A 12,728-nucleotide genomic window follows, 5' to 3' on the forward strand; every position below is an offset into this window, starting at 1 on the left:
ACATCTGAATTCAGATTGAAAAGAAAATATTTGTAAAATAAAATGAATGTGTTTGCATTGAAAAGGGCAAAAAAAAAAAAAAAAAAAAAAAAAACATCATTCTTTGCAAGAGCTATTTTGCTAGATATGAGCTTTTGAATAAAAGTCGCTAAAGCCAAAATATATAATTATATTAGAAATATAAATAAATCTTTCTCTGTAAGAAAACATTTTATAACTAAACCTTTATTATATATTAAGATACGGATACTTTCTTTTGAATTAAGCAGGAGCAGCCCTCGGGGAAACTCGACCAGACCCTTTTAACGCTCACCTAAAACTGTCTAATATCTTATAAAAGAATCTCAAATCGCCACCTTAGCAAATAACGTTAAAAAAAATCACTTCAACAAAAGAAAAGGAGTCAAAGCATTAAAATTGTGTGAAAATCACAGTTAAAAACATTTACTCATGACCTCCCCATGCATTCTCACAGTGGTACATAAACAAGTTGATTTATATAGATTTTTTTTTGTATTTGTTACTTTTTTCTTTATAATGCCTTTTTTTTTTTTTTTTTTTTTTTTTGTCATTCAATGAATTCAGGAGGGGCGAAAAAACACCAGAGCGCATTTTGCTGTCTCATTTTATGCTGTATAAAAGGAAAACAAAAATATATATTTTTTAATTTTCCCATTCTTTTCCGAAAGAGCTATGTGGAAAGTGGTCCCATTTGCACGGCAACCAACTTTTCATTCGAAAAGAAACTTTGTTTAGAAATGAGAGCAGTTGGCCAAAAGAGAAGCTGCTTCTGATTGCACCAAGCATTCTTTGGGGAAAAAAAGCAGGATGCAAAGATTTGCTCTCGCTCTTCCTTTCACACACTCACTTGCTCTCCTTGAGTTTAGCTAGCTAGCTTGCTCTCCTTTTTTTTCATGGGCTTTTTTCTTCATATTTTTTTGTAAAAGGTCCAGTCCAGTTCCGGAAAGGCTACCAGCGTGAGCGACGCTGTGTGTGTCTTAAGTGTCCGTGTGGCTGAGTGCCTCCTCCTGCCATTATCTCCAGCACAGGAGCAGTGCTGTGAGGACCAGGACAGACACCAGAGACTGCAGCGAAGGCTTCTGCCAATGGGCTGCGCCTGCCGTGGGTTGCGGGTCGCTTTTGTCCGCTTCCAACATCGGGGCCTCCGTGTGGATCACTTCAGGTTCTGTCGTGAAGCCGCTTCCGCTGCCCGAGCCGCTCTCCTCATCACCTGACGCGAGCAAACATGAGTAAATGTCTGGAGAAATGCACAGGAATAACATGGGCAAACTGCTTCTAAAATGGTTAGAACAGTGCGGGTTCAGAACAATTAAAAATTGGAGAACAAAAATGTATGGAAAGTCAACTACTGATGGACATTTTTTTCAACTTCCCCCCCCCCCCCAATGTTGGCACTTGGGATAATTGATTATGAAATATTCCTTTTTATTTTCAAAAGTTCAATTACTATACATATTATATTTTGTTTGTATTATACATATAGTAGCCTACCGTTAATGTGTGTTTATAAAAGGGACTGCATTTTCATTTGTTTACTATTTATATATCATCATTTTTTTTTTAACATTTGTTTATTATTTCTATATTATCAATTGCATTATTTTTAAATACAATTTTTCTATATTTTGCATATTCCTTCATATTTTAGCTCTTTATTTTACAATTTATTTTCTATTTTTTTTCCAAAAGTTTCATTACTATACATCTATACATATTATATATTACATTTTGTCTGTATTATACATATATTACACTTAATGCGTGTTTTTAAAGGGCTTTATGATTGCATTTCATTTATTTATTATTTATAAAATATTTCTATTTTATCAATTGCATTTTGTTTTAATTGTTTTATTTTTTTTCTCTGTTTTGCATATTCCTTTATATTTTAATATTTTAAAAATATTTCAAAAGTCTATACATATTATATATTACATTATCTTTTTTGTATTTTTATATTATATTATTATTATAATATTTTAAATCATATGTTATACTTAACATGCATTTATAAAGGACTTAGTAATTGCATTTCATTTTTTTTTTTTTTATTATTTATACATTATCAATTGCTAAAATAAATATTATATTTACAATATATTTTATTGGTTTTATTATTTTTTTATGATTTTATTATTATTTTCTATTTTGTATTATTTATTTGCACTTATTAAACTGATTTCTGAATTGATTTCTTGAATGATTATTAGTTGGCTCTCATATAGCCTAAGTTCAACTCAAACCCCTGCAAACATAACCGGCACCTGAGGACGTGTATATTCCCAGAGCATCATGTCATCATATCAGTATGTGAGCCAACTCTCCATTATCATAATTCAGCTTCCTGTTGGTGTCAGTCCCGACCGGCCCTCTGTTTCTGACAGTCGAGGATCTCATTTCACTGACGCTGACACAGGGTCTAGACTGCGCGTGACGCTCTCTGACGCCGTGGCGTGATTTATGGCGCCGCGTGAGGGAAGGCTGGCCTGCTCACGGGGAATAACACATGCTAGGGAGTTTTTGCATCTAAGAAGGGTGTAAATGTGTATGCCTTAGCTGTTTGGGCTTATTTTTATCTGTGCAATTGATTCTATTTTCATCTATGCATTATTCCTTTAAGAAAGTCATATCTTAAGTAGGTCGAAACCAAAATAAGTGTCAATAACAGAAGGTATGCTGCATGTCTTAAATACCAGCGTGTCTCCTTGAGAAAAGAGCGAAGCTCAACTTGGTGACTGTTTCACCTTTGAGTTTGAGTTTGTATGTCACAATATTGTGCCAAAAAGTAAAACACAAACTCATATATGGGTTTTAATATAACATAGAAATTATAAATTACTGACTTAATAAACTATTTAAAGAACTAGATTTTTTATTTATTTATATTTTTGTGGTAATTGCTTGTGCAAAACACCTTCACAATGCCAAGGTGTTGCTAAGGTGTTCTAAGTGGTTGCTAGGGCGTTGCTTGGCGGTTGCTAGGGTGTTTTGTGTTGCTGATAGATAGAGATAGATAGATAGAAGTAAAGCCTTATCAATCACAATTGACTCGCATATTTGTATTTTGTGTTTCTGTAGTGTTTCTTGTGTAACAGTAGAGCATGGCACATGCAACGCCAAGGTCATGGGTTCGATTCCCAGGGAATGCATGAACTGATATAACATATACCTTGAATGCAATGCAAGTCACTTTCGTTTAAGCATCAGCCAAATGCATAAATGTAACTCTTTGTAAATTAAAGAACACAGACGCAGCCGGATCATAATGACCAACACAATCTACATTGAGCAGTGCAAATTAGCGTCTGGTTTAAGACACTCTTTTTTGGTCCGTTAAATAATGGCACAAATACCAGTAAATTGACGAGCGCAAACCTTAATAAATCACCTTGCGTGATTCATTTAAAGGGACACTCCACCTCTAGAAAGATGAATGTGTATTTAAATTGGGTCATTTATGTAGAAGAAATGTGAAATTATTTTTGAATTTGGAGCTTTCTAGACTGAGAAAAGCCAGAAAATGTTTTTTTGGCTCATGTGGATGAAAGACAACAACTCCCAGAATGCACTTCGCTGCTCTACGAGGCCACTCCCAAGCCACGCCTACCGGTTAGAGAGCAGTTGTAAACAATAAAGCTAAGCTAAGTTACTAGTCTCCGTGAGTCTGCCCGGGTTTTTGAGATCGCATATCGCACAAAATGTCCGGGATTCGGCTTTTGCGTTCTACACTCGCCATTCATTATGTTTACTGTGGCGAGAAGGACGAGGCTGACGGCCGCGGGAGAACGGCGCGAGGCCGGTGGCGTGATTACTGATGAGCGACACCTGTGAGACGCACTGGTCTCGTATCTCTCACGGAGGAGTGGGTATTTTCTTAGCAATGGTAAAACGCACATCAACCGATCACGCCACCGGCCTCGCGTCTTTCTCCCGCGACCCTAGCCTCGTCCTGCTCGCCACAGTAAACATGATGAATGGCGACTGTAGAACACAAAAGCCGGTGGCGTGATTACTGATGAGCGGCGCCTGTGAGACGCACCGGTCTCGTGGGCTATCTCTCACGGAGGAGCGGGTATTTTCTTAGCAATGTTAAAACGCACATCAACCGCTCACTTGTTTAGCGTTCATGTAAACACTACATTCAGATTCACCAATCGGAATGAATTCAGTTAGATTGAAACAAAAGGTGTGCATGTAAACAATGAATGGCGACCGTAGAAAGCAAAAGCCGAATCCCGGACATGCAGGTTTCTGCCGGTGAAATCAAACGCACTGGCACTGATCTGTGATAGGTCTGTTAGCGCATTAGGTCCAACCCCCTATGGGCGGGTTTGAAAGGGTGGGAACTAGTGCTTGTAGTCTCAACAGAAATCCCCCCCTCTTACACTTCCTCCGACAATGACGCAAAATGACGATTTTTGCGTCATTGTGGGAGGAAGTGTTAAGAGGTAAATACAGATTTCTCTCGTCTCAGGGGAAAATGATAAAGTGTTGCACGACCATTCAATAGTATGACTGGGTTTCTAACATTGGAAAGCTTAATGCAAATGGGTGGAGTGTTCCTTTAAATACTCTCCTCCCATAAATGTTGCGTCTGAAAGGGAAACTCGGTTGGAAACTCCTAATGCGTGAGCAATAAGGTCGGCCTTAAAAAATAACCCTGTCTAGGACTTTTCAGTGCTAATTCTTCACTGAGTGTATTTAGTAAATCCAAAATGCCAAAAAAGGGTTTGAGCTGGCGCAAGATGTTAGTAAATCTAGCCCTTAGAGTTACTCCAGATCAACTCAAAACCCAGCAAACAAAATGATCCCTGAAGATGGTCATATTCCTGGATCAGGAAGGACAACAAAATCCCTCATATATTTCTTGAACACATTTTTAACATCAGAAACAATCCGCGATTGAGCGTCTGTATTAGTTGCAGACTCTCCGCTTATCCATAAACTCATGTTCTCTACCGACTGACTTACTGGAGTCTTGAAAGTAGACGTCTTTGCCGTTGTAGGCGTTTCGTAGCTTGTTGGTCATCACTCTCAGGGTCATGATCTGCTGTCTGATGAAGGTGTCCGGTCTCGTGATGTCCACCTCCACCTCTGGGTTATTGAGCTGGTTCGTAAGGCCGTCTTTTACAACTTCAGGAAAATATCTGGAAATTAACAGATATGTTTTATTAAAATGTTTTCAGTCGGGGTTCAAGAAACACATAAATGATTCACTATGATTTGGCATAATCTATATTTGATTTAAAATCTTAAAAAAAGCAAAGTCAAGGGACACACAAATGCAAATGCATTCATTTACAAATACTTCATGCATAAAGCAAAACTCATAATTTATCCAAACAGCGTTTGCGGGTGTTCACATGCTGTTGACTGAAGCATGACTCCATCAGGAGTGTCTTTAGCAGGATCAGCACCTCTCACATTCACATTAACAAGCCCTGCAGCTCCACGTCGTGTGTAGAATCACTTCATCAGGAAGTCATCGTTTTCACGTCGCCCTGTGTTGTATAACAGGAATAATGCGATGCTACAACCTACACTTTCACCTATAGTGTGAAAATCACCCTGATAAATAGCTGATAAATATTGTTAATGTTTTAATAAAGCAAATCGTAAAAGCTTTGCCAATGTCATAACACTTGAGGCCTATTTCCAGTCAGTTGCGTACGAGTTAATGTATTTTTTATTTATTTTTATTAAAAAGTAAAAATAATAATAAATAAAAGACTATATTTTGTAAGACTTCACTGTACAGTACATGAAAGAAGACTGTCCACAATGCAGTAATGATGTCATTGTTGTAAATTTGATTATTAATGGAAGATATTTTCAAACTTTAAATGTATTGAATGTATTCAAATAAATGTTTTAAATGCACTGAATGCTTAACAAAAACCAAACACTATGCAACTAGTTTTTGCTTAAAAGTAACTGTAATGCATTGTTATTTTAATTTTAGATAATAATTTTAATTTCAATTTCAGTTAAAGTTTTAGCAGGTTTTTTTGTAAGTTTTTATTCATTTTTATTACAGTTTTATTACAGGCCCTATATGAAGTTAAACTAAATATTAAATAAACTTTATATTTTATTTTCTTTCAGTTAACTTTTTTTTTTCAAGTTTATTTAAAGTTTTAGTTTTGGTTATAATAATAACAACAACCTGGTGATAGGGTTAAAATAAAAATTCATAGTCACAATTATCTCAGTTAGAAAGAACTGGAGAAGACTGAAATGATCTACATAATGAAGTTCGTAGAGTCTGTGATTCATACTGAATTAATTGCATTTATCATGTTTTCCTTCTCTGAATTTCTGCCTCTTTATCTGAATGCTACTTGTCAGTATAAACACATGTTGCAGCATTATGCATGCAATGAACTCTATTGAGATCTAATCTCCTAAGAAGCGCTTTAGCGAGAGGTAATTGTTTGTGCCTAATTAATATTTCAGGTGGTGCTTTGTGCAAAAATAAATGAAACTTGTTGAATGCTCCCAGGTTGTGCCATCGCAACTGCACTCCTATTCAAATGCAAACTGTATGGCTTTAAAACAGTAATTAGCCAATAATGAGACGGTTGTACTCCGCGGAGACCAGATCTGACAAATATTGGAAAAAAACAAACAAATACATCACATGCATTTCAGCTCCACCAAGTCTTATCATTTGCATTAATTTGTCTTTTAGGTACTCTAAATAACCCTCTTCACCCAGTACGGGTCATTTACACGATGAGGCCGCTTGGAAAGAAAATGAAACACATCTTATATTGCACCATCTGCTGATATTCTCACTTGTGGAGGGCTGAAAAGCGGATGGGTTTCTGCCAAGCCGTCTGGCTCATTCTCAAAGGCGGCAGACGGAGTGACAGACATCATGGCATTCTCTCTGAAATGCCCATCAACAGAAATGAACTGAAGGAATGAGCTACTGTAAAACCAGGGGTCTGTCAGTCACAAATTATTATGTCTTAAAGGCCGTTTCCACACTCTGATGTTTTTTAATTTAATTGTTTGTTGATGTACACGTCTTTGAGCAAAAAATTAATAATTAATCACACTAATGAATGTGTTCAATTGACAGCTTGTCAATGTACTTGTCCCAAACAAGTCAAGACAAGGACGAACATGCGAATTTAACCTATGCACAAAATTGGAATATCGCATAAAACATTTGCGGATAAAGCACCTTTTCCATCTATTGAGTCGAAGTGAACAAAATCCTCACTTCCTGATAAACTGGCGCTAAATATCACTAAGAAAAGAAGGAGAAGCCACTGTATATAATATTTATCGCATATGTGACATGGGTCAATTTTTTTTTAAATAGAGATTTATAAATCATATAAAAGCTGAATAAATAAAAGCTTAATATAAAAGCTTTCCATTGATGTATGGTTTGTTAGGATAGGACAATATTTGGCCGAGATGCAACTATTTAATAATCTGGAAACATTGAGAAAAATCTCCTTTAAAATTGTTAATTTATGTTCGCGATTGTGCTGCATTCACTCACAAAAATAAATGTTTTATATATTTATGGTAGGAAATTCACAAAATATCCTCATGGATCATGATCTTTACTTAATATCCTAATGATTTTTGGCATAAAAGAAAAATCGATAATTTGAAATGAATAACAATAAATGCATTTCGGAGGAAGATGCCAGTTTTTTATGCAATATCCCAAAATGAACGTAAAAAAAAAAAATTAGGTGGATGGAAACATAGCTACAAAATCATTCTAATATGCTGATTTGCTGCTCAAGAAACATTTATGATTATTATTATGTATTATAAAATCACAATAATTTTCAATTATAAAATATCTCACACTGTAATCCCAAGAGAACAAATTTATGCCACCAGCTCTTACAAAAATTCACACTGGTAGTAATTGTTACTTCAGTAAAGTCCTTCTAACAGGAGATTATTTTCTAGATTGATTATTAACCAGTCGATAATACACAATTAGGTCAGTTGTATATAATGTTTTTGGTTGTGGATCATAACCGACCTCGTGCATTGAGCCAACTGGGTGTTTTGTATTTGCCTATGACCTAATATCGCTAAAACAATTACCATCGAAGGTGTCATTGAAACACAACAATCTGCGACGCGACCCAGGGGAACGTGTGTGTGAAGGTGACCGTCGTACCTTCCCTTTGTGTGGCTGTTCCAGCACTGCTCCTCATCTGGGTCAGTCACTGTGTCCTCGGCACAGATGCTGTCTGGCAGCGACGACCAGAATCTCTTCGACTCCCTTAGCCTGTCCTTAATGTCGATCACCTGGAAGCACGCGCAGAGAATCAGTTTAGCATATGCAACACCACAAACACAACAGGGGAATGAAGATTTAGGCACATTTTGAACTGTGTGATGGATTGGGTTGGGATTATTATAAAGGGGGGGGAAGATGAGGCCAAACAATTTGCATGGAAATCTCATTCTGGCTTCACTTTTTTCAGTTTCGACACTGCTAGATAATTCATTGGGGACCAGGTGCAAGTCTAATCCTCCACTAAGCTGTGCTGGTATTTTCCGTACCAACCAGAAGGATGGATTTGTTTTTAAACTGGCCGAACCGGATCGCTGGAATCTCTTCTCAACCTGGAATACTTCTCATAGTGAGAGGTTTATAAATTGGACATATTTTCAGGCATTATGCCAAGATTTATCTGTGGAAATTGCTTATAAATGTCCAGGCCATTGTTAGACGCGTCACTGGTTGTCTGTTTCACTCATAACATGCCTTATTAAATGGTTGCTGGTCTTCAACTCTCTAGAAATGCACAATATTTCTACAATTTATTAGCTATAGCAAGTGCTTGTTAAGGCAAGCATCACTATTCCTATTACTTATAACTGGGTTATCAATTTCAACAACCCAATTCTAATTATCCATTATTTTTAACGTAATAGAGGGCTTGGGGCGCGCAGCCATTTGTCATTTCAATGTGCAAGGTTTCCGGTGTCATTCACTTCAAGTTATTTTAAAAGTCCATAAGCTACTTTATAATGCAAACCGGTATTTGTTATCACATTGTTTTATTGTTGTAATCATAAACACTCTGGTTTGTAGCGAAAATAGTTTTACAGTTTACTGTACTTTTCTTCTAGTTATTTACCTGCTAATGAATCATCTCGCACATTCAAAGAAAAAAGCTGTGCCTTCAGTGCCTCGTTTCTGCAAGTTGCACCAGTAGGTGGCGACAGTGATTTAGTGATTCATTCATTCCAATGATTCGTTCAAAGATGTCTGTCTTTATTAGCATGCCATTGATTCACTCAACCGATTCGTTCACAACACTGATTCAATCAGGAACAAAACAGACGCTGTGTCCGAAATCGAATATGCTAAAGTAGGTACTGCATTTGGTTTGAAACTTACTTCGCAACCATTAACAAAGTAGTGTGTAGTATGAATGACATTTGGACATATTACATCCGCCATGTTGTCATTGTCATGTGACCTACGACGTAAGTTGGGTTCCTAAACCTCTATTCACTAATCATCTCCCGTGGCCTCATGGGATAGTGAAGTGTCCATTGAATGCGCACTTCAGAAATAGTAGGCCATTTCGCCTACTGTTTTATGAATACTATGAATTTGGAAATACTACTTGGCTCACATACCTTTTTTTGCATACTATATAGGTATATTCAGACATATATGGCTGAAGCATTCACTTTACTGATTAGTAAAAAAAAAAAAAAAGATTTGTTTAGTGACAAAACTGTCTGTCTTAAGTGAGTCATTGAATCATTCATTCAATCGATTTGCTCAAAATTGCTGAATCATTCAGGAAGGAAACAGCTACCGTCCATGCTGTAGCAAAATATGAAAACTAATTGGCGATATTGTGTCAAAACTAAATTTTTACTCAAATTGAACTGCTGTATATAAACACTCTTTCTTGTGTGATACTGCTTGAATAATATTATTTTGCAGACTTCTTCAAATCATGGCTTTTTTTAGAAGACTGCTGTTTCTTTAATAAGCAATTTAGACTGTTTGATTTTTCCCAGATAGACCATAAGACATAACTGGGTTATCAATTCCAACAACCACCTAATTCTAATTATCCATCTTATGTTTAACATAATACAATACTATCACCCAAGAACCTCATAGCAACACCCTGATCATGGTTCAGGTTTTTCACAGAAAAGAACCACATACCTGATACATTATGTGAAGCTAAACCTAGCGAACTCTATCAAAGACGAACATATTCATTTAAATGATTCCCATTTAGAGTTTAATACAATTCTGCTTGAAAGTGTTCATTCTAGCTCAAAGAATGGGCTTCGTTCATCCAAAGGTGTATTCTATTATTTATCTATCTCTACTGTCTCTACTCATACTGCCTTTTGTGCTCATGCCGAGACATTACAGAATCGTCGATAAAATCTTGCCTTCTAGTACATCATCAGATCAGAACCCAGAGCTTCAGACGTGAGCAGATTGATTTTATTAATGAAGTGCACCGCACTCCAAAAAGCAAACAGATTGATGCTTATCAGTGCAGGCTTCTGACGGCAGGAGGAGATCTGATGGCAGATATCTGCGACTGTTTGTCGGCCATTTTAACTCTTTCCCCGCCAGCATTTTTTAAAAAATATTTTTTTTTTGTCGAAAACAAAAACATTAGGCCCCCGAATATTTTGTTGTACGTATATCTGAACATGCACTATATCAAAAAACACAAAATAAATAAAAACATTCATAAAAACTTGTGGATGCGTTTATAAAAAACACAACATTTTAAACAAAAAGCTGAAAAAAAGCGTTTTTGTCAATGAAAAAAAAAAAACAGAATTCAGAATGATGATCAAAACACAGATGGAGTAGATCGAGTCCATCAAAACCCCCAAAGCTTCACAGTCTTATTCCTCATCATGGGTCGACATTTCATACAGTATCATTATATTAGGCAGTTTTGATTTATACAGCTGTTTAATGTTGATGACGTTATTTTACATGTGCGTAAGCAATGCTTTGATCGCTTGTTTCTGCTTCTTTTCGCCTGTGTTTTGATCTGGAGGTTCTCTACTCTTTCAGAAGATACGTAATAGCGCCCCCTACCGTATAACAGTGAAAACATGGATTGCTGGAAAACGCCTCGGTTACGACTGTAACCTCGGTTCCCTGAAGAGGGAACGAGCGTTGCGTCGAGATTGACGCTATGGGAACGCTGTGCGTGATGATGTCTTGAAGCACATGTAAAATCAGTCCAATGGCGTGGCGGAACGTCAGATGCGGGTGACGTCACGTACCAGGAAACTATAAAGCCTGCTTGAAAACAGAGAGTGGCAGCTTCGTAAAGTCTGAAGTAGCAGCTGACAGGCATGAAGGAGATATGGCAAGGTGACACAACGCTCATTCCCTCTTCAGGGAACCGAGGTTACAGTCGTAACCGAGGCGTTCCCTTTCAAGGGAACTCACGTTGCGTCGAGATTGACGCTATGGGAACGTCTATACCAACGCCACCATAGCTACAAGTGTCTGTCCTGTGTGAAATCATGTAGAGCAGCACTAGGATGACAGGACCTGAGACCCTGGTGTAGAGTCCAGGTCCAAGGAGTAAAACCTGACAAAGGTGTGCGGTGAGGACCAGCCTGCCGCATCACACACGTCCTGGAGAGAAACTCCTGAAATAAGGGCCTCGGAGGCCACCATACTCCTTGTAGAGTGCGACCGGACAGCCATAGGAGAAGGCTGCCCGGCCGCTTCATAAGCAAGCGAAATAGCCTCAACCACCAACTTGCTCATTCTTTGCTTAGACACTGAGGATCCCTTGTTAGGGGACCCAAAACACACAAACAATTGGTCAGTTCTACGCCACAGGGCAGCTCTGTGGACATAAGCGTCTAATGCCCGAACTGGGCAAAGCAAATTGTTTCTTTCCTGGTCCGCATTTTGAAAAGGAGGAGGACAGAAGGCCTGCAGAATAATAGGCCTGGCCACATTAGTGGGGACCTTAGGGATGTAACCCGGTCTTGGATGCAGGAAAGCTTTGACCATACCAGGTGCAAACTCTAAGCATGACGGAGCAACCGACAGTGCTTGAAGATCCCCTATTCTCTTAAGAGAAGAAATAGCTAGAAGGAACAGAGCTTTCAGTGTCAGGAACTTCTCCGGAACCTCCTCAATAGGCTCAAAAGGGGCCAGGGAAAGGCCTTGCAGAGCAATGGACAAATCCCATGGAGGCACCCTAGAGCGAACTGCAGGCCTCAGCCTCAAAGTGCCACGAAGGAAACGAGATACCAAGGGGTCTTTCCCCACAGACATTCCACCCAAAGGAATGTGGTAAGCACCTATGGCCGCCACATAAACCTTTAAAGTGGACGGGGTCAGACATGCAGTGAACCGTTCTTGCAGGAACTCCAGCACTGTACCAACTGGGCAGTTCACTGGGTCCAACCGACGGTCACTACACCAAGAAGTGAAAAATCTCCACTTCAGGGCATAAAGTTTCCTCGTGGAGGGAGCTCTGGACTGTAGAATGGTCTCAACAACCTCAGTTGAGAGACCTGACTCTATGAGCTGGGCCCCCTCAGAGGCCAAGCCCACAGGTTCCACAGTTCTGGTTGGGGGTGTAATATCGAGCCCTCTGCTTGGGACAGAAGGTCCCTCCTGACGGGTAGCTCCAAAGGAGGCCCGTCGAGGAGAGACACAAGATCGGGAAACCATACTCTGC

The 12,728-nt window shown here is 38.4% G+C and overlaps 1 protein-coding gene across 2 annotated transcripts in view; it reads right to left on the bottom strand.

The window, feature by feature from the left end:
• Positions 1-419: 419 nt before the first annotated feature.
• gpc6a (glypican 6a) overlaps positions 420-12,728 on the bottom strand; it is a 187,786-nt gene continuing 175,477 nt past the window's right edge. Inside the window, exons 7-9 of one of the 2 annotated variants that reach the window (XM_084101836.1) lie at positions 8,183-8,313; positions 4,993-5,168; positions 420-1,231 (exon numbers count right to left, since the gene is read on the bottom strand). In XM_084101836.1, coding sequence (XP_083957962.1) covers positions 1,035-1,231; positions 4,993-5,168; positions 8,183-8,313 — 504 coding nt within the window. In that variant the 3' untranslated portion in view covers positions 420-1,034. The remainder of the gene's footprint in view (positions 1,232-4,992; positions 5,169-8,182; positions 8,314-12,728) is intronic. The other variant, XM_084101835.1, reaches the window with a different exon arrangement.

The sequence above is a fragment of the Abramis brama genome (assembly GCF_963993115.1).
Source record: "Abramis brama genome assembly, chromosome: 2".
Classification (NCBI taxonomy): Eukaryota; Metazoa; Chordata; class Actinopteri; order Cypriniformes; family Leuciscidae; genus Abramis; species Abramis brama.